This window comes from Leuciscus leuciscus, assembly GCF_965113295.1.
Source record: "Leuciscus leuciscus genome assembly, chromosome: 16".
In the NCBI taxonomy this organism is placed as follows: Eukaryota; Metazoa; Chordata; class Actinopteri; order Cypriniformes; family Leuciscidae; genus Leuciscus; species Leuciscus leuciscus.
In genome coordinates this window covers 12575588-12592446 of record NC_138740.1, presented here as the reverse complement: position 1 = coordinate 12592446, position 16859 = coordinate 12575588, and the positions used below count along the sequence as shown (strand labels likewise).

Below are 16859 nucleotides of genomic sequence, written 5' to 3'. Positions count from 1 at the left end.
TGATGCATATCTAGATGCAGAGAACACTGATTAATAAAGTCTTCACATAACTTAGGCTCACCAGCGTATCTCTCAGGGAAGTCCGTGCTAGGCTCCGGCTGACCACTCAACTCCGTGGGGTTGGGGGAAATGGATGGTGTGGGCGACACGGAACCACTCTGCAACAACAGGAGCTGTTGTTGCAAATCCGCCACCCTGGTACTCAGTGCCTCTCTCACCCGCTCCAAGTTGCTCTCCTGTGTCAGATCCATAGCAGTGATACAAAAATAACTCCGGCTACAGATAACTCCTGTGGCTGATAACCCGCTCCTTCCTTAATGGCTGGTTCATTCTGTCACGACCGCCAAGGTAATAAGCACAGGATCCAAAGTGCAGCAAAGTGAGGTGTTTAATATCAAACATAAACTCACAGCCGTACACAAAATGATAATCCAAACAGGTGACACAGAGAAGGCAACAGAACAACCAGTGACATCAAACAATGAACCAGCAAAAGACACACACAAAGACACAGCTTATATATGCAGGTTAATGGGAAACAGCTGGTGACAAATGATCAATGATTAACAGACAGGAGTATGGGAAATGCAGTTCATGATACATATGACAGTGAGGGGAAGAGACATCTGGTGGCAACTCAGGGAACAACACTAATACAATACAATAACACAAAACAGTCTCACACTGTGACACATTGCAGTTGAACTGTTGCTAGATAAATGGTGAATATTATACTATTTAGACCCGTGTTTACTGTTAAATACTGTTTGTGGATATCTGCTCAAACATAGATATGTATAACCATAATGTTTAATATTTTGGAGCGCGATGGCGTTTGAATGTATCATATTTTGGAGCGCGCTGTGGGTTTTAATGTATCATATTTTGGAGCGCGCTGTGGTATCACATTTTGGAGCGCGCTGTGCGTTTGAATGTATCATATTTTGGAGCGCGATTGCGTTTGAAAGGAAAACTGCACCAAACATTAGGCTTTATGTTTTTACTATTATCTCATTTCATATCATCATAACGAATGGAAACATTTGAAGTAACATATGATAATCAATATATTTTTCTCTAGTGTAGTTGTTCTTGAAATCTTTTGGAAGATTTAATTTATTGTTATTATTATTTTATGCAGCACTGCGTAGCCTATGCCTACAAGGCACAACAAACCTGGTGTTCATTATATATTGTTGGAAACATGTGTGTGTGTGTGTATTCTGTGAATTTTAAAAAGAAATTTTAACCAGAAAAATCTAAAATCTATTCCCAAAATCGTGCAGCCCTATAGTTTCTCTTGATATCAGTATGTTCACAGTTTTTTCTTTTTTTTTTTCTTTCAGGGACCAGATGCAACTGAGTCCTGCTGACTTCAACATTCACATGAGTCTCTGTACATGAACATGGTAAAGTGAAAATCAAACACCTTGGAAATGAAAGGTATGTACAATGTTTTTAGGAATGGCACAAAGGTCTCTGTCTTTGGATCATTGTTTTCAATGTGCTCTTTTGTCATTTGTATTTTTGGATTGTGTTGTGTTGTAAATAAATCCAAACAATCTAAAAGCCATTCTTTTTTAAATCTCCTCATTCTTTGTGCAAGGTTGCTCTGAATGACAGGGCCTGATCGCTCCTAATAGGGCAGTTAGGGGAGTGTCTTTGTCTTTCTCAGGTGTTTAACCTTACATATTCATGAGATGATCACGCCTCTTCGCATATGGCTTTGTCACACAAAACACGTCTTAGAAATTTTAAATCAATATATTGTCTTATCTGAATGAGCAGTCAGGGTGATTTTCACATAGTTTTGGAGCAAATATTCTAGGCTATGTCATACAATTTTCAAAAGTCTTGTGAAGAAATAATCAGTATGGGTTTCATGGCCTTATTTCAGTGATAATTTTTTTTTTTGTATTTTCACAAACCACGCATAAATGTCATTATCTCAAAACTACAAACTTTTACATACATGCTGCTGATATATTATTGTAGCAGAGTTTGTGCTGAATACAGTGTAATCAGACTTTAGCTATGAAAATGTCACTAGTAACAGAAAAAAACACAAATGTCAGAGCATGTCAGAACACCTCCAGAGCCCAGAAAACAGCTCAGACCTCAGAGGGTTAAAGGATAAGAAATGTCTTAGGCCTTGTCTTTTCCTACGTTTGAATGACAAAATAAAGGCAAGAACCAGTTTATTTGTAGTGTGTACTGACAACAATACATAAAACATACATAAAATATATAAAACACTTAAGATAAATACTTATGGACTTACAAAATTTAAGCTGCAAATGATAACTTCTCACTCATTTGGAAGTGACCTATAACATCCTATGACATTATATTCATCTAAATGATCTCATGGATGTGGCTGTTGTGGTTTATGGTCATAGTGGCAACAGCCGCTGCAGTAAATGTGGCATATTCAAATTATTTCAACGTAGTGTACAGTTTTTCCTAAAGTTGAAATAATATAAAATTTACACATTTTATAAGCTCTTCACGAGTTCTCAGCTGGTCAAAATGCCATCATATGTAGTCTTGGGCCCGTCAACGCTGCTTGCAGCTATATTTTGTGGATTTGTCTGCACGTCTTGATGCTAGAAATGTTTCAAAATTCACAAATGCGTGCGGGGATCTACAAATGCACAAGAAGCGATTCACAAATCAATGCCAGCCAGAGTTGTGTTTCTGACATAAAATACATTTGTACATTTATTTTATTTTATTTTATTTTCAAATCTCATTTTATTCATTTATGAATTTTATTAATTTTGTGAAACTCTTTACCTTTATTTGTAAATTTCAATTAATTAATTTGTAATAAGGCAACTATTCTATCCCCATAGATTGTAAATGTGATGAGCATCTACTAAATGAGCAACAGCGACCCCAATTCACACCTTTAGTCAGTGAAGATTTGTGAGAGTTTAAATGCTGTGGAATATTTCCATCTTCCCACAGGAGAAGCAAGCTTGAGGAATTACTCCAGGAGAAACTACTGACATAATACTGAAAAGATGGAGTTTGAGAAAGAACCCTGCAGAGTAAAAGAAGAAGATACAGAGGAACAAATTGGTTGGTGTTTTCCATTATTCTCTTCAAAGACTACTGAGGAATAGGGGTGTAACGGTTAAAATTACTCACGGTTCGGTTTTTATCATGGTTTTAGTTTGTGTTCACACTTGACATGTTTGGTTCAATAAAAAAAAAAACCCTGGCGCAATAGCACTGTTAGTGTGGTTCATTTGAATAAGTGTGAATGCTGCTATCTGAACCCTGGTGTGCACCAAACAAGTGGACCAAGAGCGCTGAAAAGATGGGTCATGGTCCGCTTCCAAACGAACTCTGCTGCGGTTCGAATTATATATAAACGCAACACGGACCAAAGACATGTAAACAAACCAAAAACAGGAAGATGAGACCCTAAAAAGGACAAAATGCTCATGCATATAATTTTCTTTCTCGTCATAGTCGTGATGTTGCCCCATCACAGTTCGGTACCGGCATCAGAACCGCATCTCCTCACAGCAGATATTTGTTTGTGTGTGTGAGGGATTCCTTCCGCTGTTTTGACTCCTTTACACAATTTATAAGCTCTTCACGAGTTCTCAGCTGGTCAAAATGCCATCATATGTAGGCTACACACAAACAACGAGTGCATTTATTCCAGCATACTGCATTGGTTTGAATGTTTTTTTTTGTTTGTTTTTTTTTACAGAGAACCGTTACACCCCTACTGAGGAACATTACGATGAAAAATGACATAATATATCTGAAACTAGATACTAGCATTAAACAAGATGTCTGCTAAATTGTGATTGAACCATATTCTTTTCATTTCTCATTTCTCCTTCTTTATTGAATTTGCTGATTTTAGACCCGATGGAAGACAAACAGAATGAAAATGAAGTCATTTCAAATACTGAAAAGAATTTCACACAAAACCGAGCTGGAAAAGGATCTTTCACCTGCTCTGAGTGTGGAAAGAGTTTCAGACATAAATCAAACCTTAAGAGACACACGAGAGAACACACTGGAGAAAGACCGTTCTCCTGCATTCAATGTGGAAAGAGTTTCACTCAGAAAGTAAACTTAAATGATCACATGAGATCACACACTGGAGAAAAACCGTTCACATGCACTCAGTGTGGAAAGAGTTTCATATATAAAGGAAGCTTAAATGATCACATGAGAATTCACACTGGAGAAAAACCGTTCACATGCACTCAGTGTGGAAAGAGTTTCATACATAAAGGAAACTTTAGTGTGCACATGAGAATTCACACTGGAGAAAAACCATTCACATGCACTCAGTGTGGGAAGTGTTTCACTCAGAAAAGAGTGCTCAAAGATCATCTGCTCTCTCACTCTGGAGTGAAGTCATTCAGCTGTGATCAGTGTGATAAAACATTTCTTTTGGCATCAAACTTAAGAGCACACCTTAAAATTCATGCAGATGTGAAGCCCCACATCTGTTCTTTTTGTGGAAAGGGTTTTTCACTACTTAATGCTTTTAAAGTGCATGAGAGTATTCATACTGGTGTGAGACCTCATCTATGCTCTGATTGTGGGAAGACCTTTATTGCATCCGGCACCTTAAAGAGACATCAGAGAGTTCATACTGGAGAGAAACCGTACAAGTGCTCACACTGTGAAAAGAGTTTTGTTCGGTCAGAACACTGGAAAGATCATGAGAGAGTTCATACTGGAGAGAAGCCGCACCAGTGCTCTTCGTGTGGGAAAAGTTTCATCCAAATATCTCATCTACAGGTTCATAAGAAAAAGCATTGCCCAAAGGTGTCTAAGTGAGCAAACTTTCATGTTCAGATCTAGGTGGGCGATATACCGGCAGACACAATGGACTGGTAGAACAGGAGTTCCCAACAACATTGCTGCAGCCTCCCAACATGGCACATTTTCTATGTCTCCATTGTCTTACACACCATTTTCAGGTCTTGTAGTCTCTACTATTAAGCTGATGTCTTGAATCAGGTGTGTTTGTTTGGGTAGCCATGCAAAATGTGCAGTGTTGGGGGCCTCCAGGAACGTGGTTGGGAACCACTGCGGTAGAAATTTGTCAACTGGTAGAGATTTTGGACTATTTTCTCCACATATGACTCTTTAGATGAAAACAAAGATTTTTGGAAAAATAATTTCTCTCTGTATACAATGCACAGAACATGCAAAGTTGATCCTTCAAAAACTTCTACAACTAAAGTAATCAGCGTTATTCCAAACAACTCCAGTTGATGAATCAATGTCTTCTTAACTCTTTCCCCACCAGCGTTTTTTTTTTTTTTTTTACGTTGCCACTGCCAGCCCATTTTATTCTATCTTCATGCATTCTTTTTTTATCAACACTTGAATGTGGGTAAGTTTCATAAAAAAAGCAACATTTTAAACAAAAAGCAGAGAAAATCACATATTTGACAAAGGCTTCGTCTGAATCGAATTCAGAACGATGATCAAAACATAGATGGAGTAGATCGAGCCCATCAATACCCCTAATGCTTGCACAGTCTTATAGCTCGTCCTGGGTCGACATTTCATTTAGCAACATTAGGCAGTTTTGATTTATATGCCGTTTAATGTTGGTGATCGCGTTATTTTACATATGCACATGATTACATATGATATCGCTTGTTTCTGCATCTTCTTAGCATGTGTTTTGATAAGGAGATTCGGTACTCTTTCAGAAGATGTCATAGCGCCCCCTACCATTTAACAGTGTAAACACGGAAAGCTGGAAAAATTCCTCAATTGGGGGGAAAGAGTTAAGTGAAACAATAGGCGTGTGTAAGAGAAACACTAATTAACATTACCTTTGTTTTCACTTTTTGTGTTAATTTTTTTAAGCGGTCTTGTACTTTTGCATTACATGGACTACAAATCTCTGTTTGTGTTCATCTGAGACAGAAAGTCATATATATCTTGGACGGTGTGAGGGGAAGAGTTTCCCTTAAGAGCAAGATGTGATGCAGAAATATATTCCCAACCGAATACAATAACTGGGGGGCTTCCGGTTTGAACGCACATGGAATAGACGTGTTTTTCTTGGCTCCGCTTCAATACCTAAAAAAGTCCTAATTACAGCAGATTAATTAACTGTGCTTTGCAGCTTAAGTTATTAGGGTTTACAGCGCAACATGACGAAGCCAAATAAAGTTAAGAAACCGGAGAGGGGAGCAGAAGAGGGCGAAAAAGTTACAGAGTCTATCGCGGGAGAAGCTGAGGCTAAATCTCCGCCGACTACAAATGAGGATCTTATGTCTGCAATCAGTGCCTTGAATAAGACTGTGGACCAAAGACTGGGTGAACTCTCTTCTGCGCTTTCTAATTTGTCATCGGCGCTGACTGACATGACTGCTCGAGTTGAAGAAACTGAGGAAGCAGTGCAGGCGCACGAAGGCCGTATTGAATCCCTCGAGAGGCTAAATGTAAGAGATCTTATGGTTCATAGTATGGACTCGATTATTCAAGACTATATGTACCATTAAAGCGGACAGTGTATTTGAATTTCAGCAGAGGAGTGTGGGTGGCTAACACATACAGTCGCCGGTAAGGTTTATTTGTGGTTTGGTGAGTAGGGAGAGAGGCGCTATGTTTCTTAGTTGCCTCCCTGGAAGCTTTGGGTGGGGGGGAAGGAAACCTTGTGTGGGTATTCCGTGGGTTGTGTTTAAGTTCACGAGTTCAAAGAAGGTCCAAATGTTCTTGTTTTGGTTATGGTGCGGTTTATACATATATAAATGTATATATTGTAACTGCATAAATGTCAACTGATACTTACGGTAATGATCACAGTGATAGACTGGGCAATATTAGGCTCATCAGTTGGAATGTTAGGGGAATGAATAGCCCTGCAAAGCGTGGAAAGGTTCTTCTACATCTTAAAGCCTTGAAAACCGATATAGGTTTTATTCAAGAAACACATTTAAAGAAGGGTAGCGAGAATAGATTAAAGTCTAACTGGATTGCACAAGTGTATCAGTCCACCTTTTCTACCAAAGCCAGAGGTGTGGCTATTTTGATTCATAAGAATATACCATCCGTCCATCACAAGACTATCTCTGACACAAACGGTAGATATATTATTGTGTTGGGCTCCATAAATTCAAAGCAAATTACTTTAGTTAATTTATATGCACAAAATTTTGATGATCCCCTCTTCTTTCAGAATGTATTTAAACTAATCCCCAATATCTCTGAATCAAATGTAATTATTGGAGGAGACTTTAATTGTGTGCTGGACAATGTGCTCGATAGACAACCAAGTCAGATTGCCAGCACTGTTTCTAAATCTAATACAACGTTAAGACAGTATATGCAATCTCTAAACATTGTCGATATATGGAGGATTCTTAATCCTTCAGGTAGAGATTTTTCCTTTTACTCTCACGTGCACAAGACATACTCGCGCATTGATTTTTTTCTGCTGGATTCAAATCTGGTGCCGAATGTATGCAAGTCACAATATCATTATATTATAATATCAGATCATGCCCCCCAGTCAGTTGATTTTAGATTGGATAATTTAAGAAGAGAATTTAGGTGGAAGTTAAATAATACACTTTTAAAGGATGAAGAATTTAATAAAGAGCTGGAAAAAAAGATTGTGGAATTTATAGAAATCAATGATAACGGTGACGTGCATGATTCAAACTTATGGGAGACACTGAAAGTTGTAGTCAGAGGGGAAATAATAGTATTTGAGACTGCTCAAAGGAAGAAAGTTAGGATGAGAATGACTAAATTAGAAAATACTCTTACCAAATTAGAAAGATTACACAAAAATTGCCCAAATACTGAATTATTGAAAGAAATTATTGCATTGAAATATGAATACAATTCTTTATTATCTGGCAGTGTACTAAAATTGTTATGTAAAGTTAAACAAAGATACTACGAATTAGGAGATAAGCCCCAAAATTTTCTAGCACGGCAACTTAGACAAAATCAAGCGTCTAGAGCCATATATCAAATTAAGAGTAAAGAGGGGAAAACAATAACTAATCCAAATGAAATAAATAAAAATTTTGCGACTTTTTATGCTGAGGTCTATACCTCCAGAGACAAGTCTGACCAGGAAAATATTGATAGTTTTTTGGAAGGAATACATTTGCCAAAATTAAGCGAAGAGGCTTTAACACTAGAAGTGCCAGAATTCCATAACTACTAGAACTGCCGCGAGCGGTCATTTTGACCGCTAGATTTCAAACTCTATATCTTTAATGATACATACCCAATTGAGAGATTAATGCATTTATTGTATTAGGATATATTTTAAAAACAAAACAACACCAAACTTTACATTTAAACAAGTTTAATTATACATTTATAAATAATATCTGTAGATGTCCTGAACAAAATAACGGAGTAGCCTATGTTTTCATGTTTCCACTGTTCGATCGCGCCCGCCGACACACACACACACACACACACACACACACACACACACACACACACACACACACACACACACACACACACACACACCATATTACAGCATTGCAGTCTTGACATTGCAGCCTGTTCATTTTAGCCATAATAAAATAGTCAACCTAACATAAAAATTCCACTGCTCTGTTTATATATAGTATAGCCTCGTACAATTCGTACCATTTTGCACGTGTGAAGAGGATGATTTTTTCCGTCGATATTGGAACGTGAGTGAAGTACAAAGCCTATAATAAAGTAGTTTAGTTTAAAATAGTTTACCATCCAAATACATCGCAAATGTTGAAACATTTTGATTCTAATTAGAGAATTACGTGAGCCTAACGCCGCTTACTTTCACTTGCGCTTATAAAGTATTTCATTTTGGCTTGTTTATAGTTATTTTTTCATTCTTGTTCTGTTCTGAATATCATTACATTTAAATTATTTGTTGTTGAATATGTTTTGTGTATTTTTACCACATTTTATTGTTGTGTATATTGGTATAGCCTATAATAATACCGCGAAATTCAGTGCGGTCAATATGACCGTCTATGGCAGAAATAGGTAAATATGTTCATTTGTTTTTTTGCCTTATGTGCAATTTATATGAAAAACATTTTAAATGAAAATACAGACACTTTTAGGAAAAGTCAGGTACCGGCAGGATTTTATTTATTTTTTCAACAAAGTTATTGCAGATATAAAATTCAAAACGGTCAAAATGACCGCCATGGCACTTCTAGTGTTAAAGACATTAGATGCAGATATAAGTATTGAAGAGGTGGAAAACGCAATTAAAGAATTTCCTAACAACAAGGCCCCCTGCCCTGATGGATTCAGCATAGAATTTTACAAAAGATTCAGCAAGGTTATTCTGCCATTGTTGGTACGCATGTTTAGACATTCACAGGAAGTTGGCCATTTCCCCGCATCTATGTATGATGCCAATATTGCTCTTATACCTAAACCAGATCGAGACCGACTGCAGGTGTCATCATACAGACCGATTTCTTTACTACCCACTGAAACAAAAATAATTGGGAAAATCCTTGCAAATAGATTGAAGAAGCACATTTGCGATATTATACATCCAGATCAGACAGGCTTTATGCCAGGTAGACACATGTTTTTTTAATTTGCGTCGCCTATGTAATGTTCTATATTCAAACCATAAAGAAGAAGCTGCAGTTATTTCACTGGATGCACAAGGGGGATTCGACCAAGTGGAATGGAGATATATGATGTCAGTCCTAAACAAATTTGGTTTTGGCCATGTTTTTAGAGATTGGATAAAAACAATATATTGCTGTCCAAAAGCCTCAGTAGTGACTAATCATAATATCTCAGCTCCTTTTTCAATCTATAGAGGGACGAGACAAGGATGTCCACTGTCCCCATTTCTCTTTGCAGTTGTGATAGAGCCCTTGGCTGCATACATTCGGCAACAGGCAGATATCCAACCTATTACGTTAGGTGGCCTACCACAACATATTTCACTTTACGCAGACGATATAGGCTACTGTTGTTTATAAAGAATCCCTGTAAGTCTGTTACACATCTCCTCACTGCAATTACAAGATTCGGGAATATATCAGGTTTTACTGTTAATTGGGAAAAAAGTGAAATGATGACTATTTCGCCCAAAGCTTGTAAACAGTATGTAAGTTCCACCCCATTCAAGATAGCAGAAAACTAATTTACTTATCTAGGTGTCATAATAACAAAAAATCCAAGAAATATACTTAGAGTCAATTGGCAAAAGAGAATCAGCCAATTAAAAAATAATATAGATTTCTGGAAAACTTTGCCAATTTCAATGGTGGGTAAAATTAATGCGGTAAAGATGGTGAGTTTCCTCCACCTATTTCAATCTATCCCTTCATGTATACCACAATCCTATTTTAAAGAGCTAGACAAGATAATTATTCAGTTTTTATGGAATTATAAAGTGGCAAGAATGAAAAAACAACACTTATTAAAATCTAAAGAAAAGCGGGGATTTGGGTTACCTTTCTTTAAAGCATACTACTAGGCTGCACATTTGAATATATTTTCTTGGTGGAGAGTTTATTCAGCAGATGCAACTGGTGAACAACCTGAATAGCTTAGAATTGAACAAGCCCTTTGTCCTAACTCCTCATTACAGGCACTGTGCAACAGTCCAGGGAAGATTAGCAAGCTTATTTACAACAGCCACTTTGTAATCGGTCAGTCTCTAATTTGGAAACAAATTAGAATATATATTAAAGCCCCTAAGGTAGATCTTGATAGCCCTATATGCAAGAATCACTCCTTCATTCCCGCTCTTAATGATATGGTTTTTTCACTCTGGAAACGGAAGGGAATAGGTTGCATTGGCTCACTTTATATGAATGAGCAATTTCTGTCATTTAAAGAGCTCCAATCAAAGTATGAGCTACCAAATTCTCACTTTTTTAGATATCTGCAAATTAGAGACTATGTCAGAAAGTATTTCCCCGACTTTGAACAATTTAAAAAGCACAACAAATTAGAGGAAATAAATAGATTTAAAGCCGGAAACTCCAAAGCGGTGTCATATTTCTATAATATATTAATTGATCTGCTGGATAGCGACACAACTACAATTAGGAAAGCATGGGAGGAGGATTTAGGTTACGCCATTGAGGATGCAAAATGGGAGGAATGCCTACAAAACATACATGATTGCTCGATTAATACTAGACACAACTTAATCCAGTTCAAATCTTTACATAGAGTATACATGTGTAAAACTAAATTGCATAAGATTTTCCCTGAAGTATCACCGGTATGTAATAAATGCAAGGTTGCAGAAGGTACACTTCTACATTCACTATGGTCATGTTGCAACCTTCACAAGTACTGGATTGATATTTTCGACCTACTTTCAAAAATGTATAAAAAAGAGATAGCTCCAGATCCGATGATTGCCATTTTTGGGGTGATTTCAGTACCTTCTTTCAGTAAATTTGAAAAACAGGGTATTTCTTTATTTATGGTTCTTGCAAAAAGACTGATTCTTCAGAGGTGGAAACTGGATATTGTTCCAACATTCGATGTGCTGCAAAGTGAGCTAGTGAACATTATTCATATTGAGAAGTTACGATTTATCAATAACGACAAGCTAGAAATATTTAGGAAAATATGGAAGCCTGTATTAGATTACTTTGGAATGTGATGAATATATACTGGGTCTTATACTTCATTACATATTTGTAACTCTTAATTTACTCATCTGATGTTACCACTGTGATCTGTCTGGAACTCCTCTATCCTATGTATCAGGAATACTAATCTGTAACTAGAGTTGCTTAACTTTTATGTATTTGGTATACCGTGCTAATGTTTCCATTTTGGACCTCTGTTCAGTAAAACAAATAAAATATAAAAAAAAATAAAAAAGATTACAATAACTGAAATGCTGTGTGTGTTGTGTTGTGTTAATGATGAGTGACAGAATTAAAACATACAGTACTGACTTTTAAAGCACTTCCCGCAGGTTTCAAGCTCACACTAAAAGTGCGCACTGATCTATATAAGTGGCCCGCACATAAAGCCACCTCTCAAAAGCTGTTTGAGCAGGTACCAAATTAACTTCTTTTCGTGACTTATTGCACTAAAATGGTCAAATACCTACAAAATTGTTGCAGTTTTGGAATGTAAATAGTTGAGAGAAAATGCATATTGTGTAACTGTATAATGGATCCGTGCATAAGCTCTTAACCCTCTACCGCACACATTATGACAGACCTATAGAAAAAAAATATTTGACTCTTTTTCTTTTCTTAGAATGCCTTAACTGAAGTGCTTTAAAATAAAACATTATTTTAAGGTACTTTATGATATGTTGCCATACGGCAACAACATACAATAGTGGAAATGACTTAGAATAAGTGTAAGTTTACTTATAGTTAATATTTTTCCTCAGAATTGTTGTTTGTGTTGATTCAATTTGTGCTATGATAAGCTTTAACACAATACTTATAAACAACACCTTACACATACTTTCCAACAACTGATTCTTCCAACTGATTCTATTTATTCCATTCTTTTTTGCTGAATTATGATTTATATTATTTGAATTTCATTACATTTTTCATGAATATTATTAAATAGCAAATTTATACAGTTAATAACAAATACAATACTGTTCATCAATGTATCATAAAACATTGACATAAAAACATTTACATAAAAACATTGCAGTTCATGGAAATTCAACATTACGCAATCTTATGAGAAAAGATTATGAACATGAGCCCCATCCCATAATCCTTGAAACTTCACCTTTTTTCTGTATGACGCTTCACAAAGCAGTTTTTTTCAGAGGTGAGACAACTCACCTTTGGTGCACTTCACCCTAACAATACCCTTACAGCCAGGATACTTGCACCTGCCTTTTTGAGACACCATGGTAGGCCAGTGGTTGGTCTGGTCCAGTCGTACTGGCTGTGGTGGCAGTGGGCAGGCAGGTCTCCGATGTTTTTTTCCCATCCAGAGCTGATTCAGTGCTCTGTGAGGGCCTACCTTTGCGCTTCAGCCCTCCCTTGTTTTCTTTGCAAAGGCAGTGAGCAATTCAATTTTAAAGTCAAGCAGACTGAGTTGTGCATTTTGTGTGAGCCCCACATCCTTACATACAGTCTCTGTGGTAGAGCAGCCAGCTTTCCACCGTGGTCAAGTCCAACATATGGAACACAATGCGGTGGTACCACTTCTTTGAGCGGATTTTGGTGCGGTACAACCTTGTCCTCTGTGAAGGTGCATCCAGCAAGACGATTTTGTCTTACAGTTCCCACACTGTGGATCCCTACGTTCTCAAACTGCAACTGAAGATCAACACCACAAAATCAGTTGCCATAAACATTTTGTGGGACATATATATCGGCACTATCGAGGCCAACTTCAAAACAATATTTCCGCTGGCACCCAGGTCTGGAAAACCCTCCACTGAAGTGATTGGACCAGTGTAGAAATCAAAATTGTAGGAGATGCCATTCTGATCACATAGCATGAAGATCTTGTAGCCCCAACGCTTCGGCTTCAATTGAATGTACTGCTTCAGCTGGCTTTTAGCTTTGAATGGTACAATCTACTCATCAACACATAGGTGCTCATCCATTGGGATGTGATTAAAACTCTCCTGTAAAACTGTTAGGAGTGGCCTCACTTTGAACAGCTTGTCATAGCCAGGCTGTCCAGCAGGTACCTGTTCGTCGTTGTTGGCAAAGTGTAGAAAGCGCTTGATAGCCTCCCATCTTTTCATTGACATTGTGTCAGCCACACAATCCACTCTTGTCTATGTGCCCCAAAACATTTGGGTATGTGGCAGGCCTTGTACAGACATGTGAAGGCATATCCCCAGGAACTGCTCTATATCCTCAAAGGTGACATTCAAGGGCGTGGTTGGGTCACACTGGATGGCATAGAGATTGCTCTGGAACACCATCTTTTCAATTATGTTTCTGCTCAGAAGACCCCTGAAGTATTCAATGGGCTCCTTTACATGGTCAGCATGAGGGAGGCTGCCCTTCCATCCTGGAAAGGCAGCAGTACTCCTCTTTTTCCTCCATTTCAGGTTCTTTGTCTTTTGTAAGGGTAGGCACAGGGCAGCTCTAACCTCTTCTTGATCTAATGAAACATAAGCAAACATGCATTAATGTTATGTGAAAATCATGTACACTCAAAAAATTTACTTCGGCATGTGTTGGATTAGGAAACTAGGAGTTTGCTTAAATTACATGACTTAATGGGGTTTATCTTCATTAAATGATTCATTCTTGTCTGTAAAACATGGTTAAAAGAATATTCAGATGAATTATAAACATTCACATCAATCAAATGAGAAGTAGATGAATCAAAACAACGATCGCGTGGACTGTCAGCTATTGCACATGCTCCACTTCCTTGACAGGCAGCTGATTGGACGAATGCATCACGTAGGGCTGGCTTCTCCCGAATTTCAAAACCAACCATAATGGCGGCTCGTTCGTAATACGATCTCGTATTTTACGAAAACAGTCCACCGAAACTTGTTTCTGAAAACATTTTAAGCGAGATATAGGCCATACAGTTGCTGAATCTGTCTTCTTTTCAGATCGACAAAGTTCAGTTTAAAAGATTAGAGGCGGCGAGCCGAGCCGACCGCTCCTCATTTGCATTAAGTTGGCTGGATTCAACCGATTCAAATCGACGCCCCGCTTCTCCAAAGTCCCTGCGACGCTACCAGAATGCATTGCACGGCTGCTCCCATAGAAATGAATGGGACGCGGGAATAGTGGACTCTGCTGACGAACATATGCTGCAGGTGCATCGTTTGTCATCCTTCATCTTCATGTAAGTATTACATATTTTTAAACATAAATTTATGTAATTTAACCTGGTGAGTTATAAATAATAGTTCTGTCAGGACCACTACCGTCAAATACGATTGACAATTAGCATACAGTTTGGATTGGCGGTATGGTTCCGTTCTGGGCAGGAACTCCCTGCGCATCCATGCAGCCTAGCATGGATAAGAGCAGGGAGAGCAGCAATAACCCCCCTTGGGGTAAACAGAACAGAACCAACATGAATGTTTGCAAATATATTTAATTCAAGATTTTAAATTACAACATATTTCGAGAATTTATTCTGATTCAAGGAGAATCAGAATGCCAAATCCTGACTGGGCGAGAGGAGGAGCTGGGGATGGAGGAGGGTAATTAGCTCCTGAGAAAAACGATAGCTGCTGATAATACTGAAGGAGCTTATATATGTATACAGTGATAGGCGTCGTATTCCTATAGGTAGATGTGGATCAGCTGAGGGTCAGCTGATGCGAGCTTGACTAACGTGACCTGCCAGAACTAACGCTACGCTTGATTTCTGTCAGGACCACTACCATCAAATAGCATACAGTTTGGATTGGCGGTATGGTTCCATTTTGGGCGAGCCACTAGATAGCCTTTTTTTAATAGCCACTAGATAGCCTTAGAACAAGCAGTGTTTCAATAATAGTTTATAATTTTTTTAATATACACAGCTTAAATATAATGAAAAATAAAATGAAAGCACGGTATGCAATACACTATAGCTTTAAGAACGCTGTGTTTCCAAGAACTAGATAACAGTTAAGGCTGATTTATACTTCTGCGTCGGACCTACGCCGGAGCCTCTACGCCAGGGAACGACAACTGGCGGCCCGCGGGCCAAAATTGGCCCGCCAGCAATATTTTCTGGCCCGCCGGATTATTTTGGAAGTCCTAAATGCTGCACAAAACTCTTCCACTACTTGAGAAAAGCCGTAGTCGCGCGGAGATTTCACCGCCGCATACTATGTGAAACACCCATAGGGAATCATGCGGTGCAGGATTACATTTTAAAGTATAACTGCGTTCACACCGGACGCGAATAGCGCGTCAAATTCGCGCCTCCCGCGTCTAGTTATACGCTTGACCACTTTGTGTCCATTCGCGCGTCAAAAGACGGTAGCGGTCAGAACTCTGGTGTAGGCTACTTTGGACGGAGCGGGCGGTCTGACTGACAATAGCCCACTCCCGACATCTTTTGACAGCGTATCCGCACTTAATTCTGACCACCTGTACACCTATCTCTGAGGAGCTGTTTGGTACTGAAACCATTGTCAGTCAACAACGTTCTTTTTTTGCAAGGATGTTTGAAATAGTTCGGCAGAAAATAGCCTACTTCATTTGTCAGTAGGGCAATATGATTTTCGTTTATGTTGCTTAGAAATTTGAGTGATAGGCTTTGTCCTATTTAATTTATGTTAGGCTATTTATATTTCATAATTTTTTTCTGTGGCATTTTTTTTCTCTGCTGACAGTACATTGTTAAAATAGCCTAATATTTATATTGACACGAACACAATTTTTGTATAGCATTTATTATAGGCTACTTAATCTCATTCTTGCCGTTAGAGACATTTGAATGTGAGATTATGGAAACGAGATCTAAATTTTGCGGAACCGTCAGGTCGGGAAATAAAGCGGGTGAACACCGAGTGTATTTTAAGCGGTTGCTGAATAGAACCTTGTGGGAGCGGGACAGAAAAAAAACAGTCCCGCGCAGAACTCCTTAAACCTTAGGTGTGTATGTGTGTGTCCCGAATAAATAATAATACAAAAAAAAAGGAATAAAGTTCAAAAGTCGGACTGTAAGCGAATGAGTATGATTGCTATTCACACCTTTATTAAAATGGCTGTAATCTGTTACCACAATAGTACTTGATCTGTTTAAAATGATTTCCTTGATATATGCCTAAGGTGTTAAATTAAAAATCAAAATTAAAATTTGTCTAATCCAGTAATTAATTTTTTCTATTTTTGATCTGAGCACAATCAGAAAATCAGAAAACCCATTGTTATTCGTTTTTTCATTTTAGTTCAGGAAATAAATAATGGAAAAATAAGTCGTTT

General features: G+C 38.0%; 2 protein-coding genes across 2 annotated transcripts in view; both read left to right on the top strand.

The window, feature by feature from the left end:
- The window catches only part of LOC309477908 (uncharacterized protein), a 61268-nt gene extending 49190 nt beyond the window's left edge, over positions 1-12078 (top strand). Inside the window, exons 2-3 of the mRNA XM_082141414.1 lie at positions 2971-3084; positions 3887-12078. Of these exons, the coding sequence (XP_081997540.1) occupies positions 3027-3084; positions 3887-4818 (990 nt within the window). The 5' untranslated portion in view covers positions 2971-3026 and the 3' untranslated portion in view covers positions 4819-12078. The remainder of the gene's footprint in view (positions 1-2970; positions 3085-3886) is intronic.
- Positions 1-16859, top strand: part of LOC309477898 (uncharacterized protein) — a 97505-nt gene that overhangs the window by 2218 nt on the left and 78428 nt on the right. The window contains exon 2 of the mRNA XM_082141399.1: positions 716-1443. The gene's annotated coding sequence lies outside the window, so the exon portion shown is untranslated. The remainder of the gene's footprint in view (positions 1-715; positions 1444-16859) is intronic.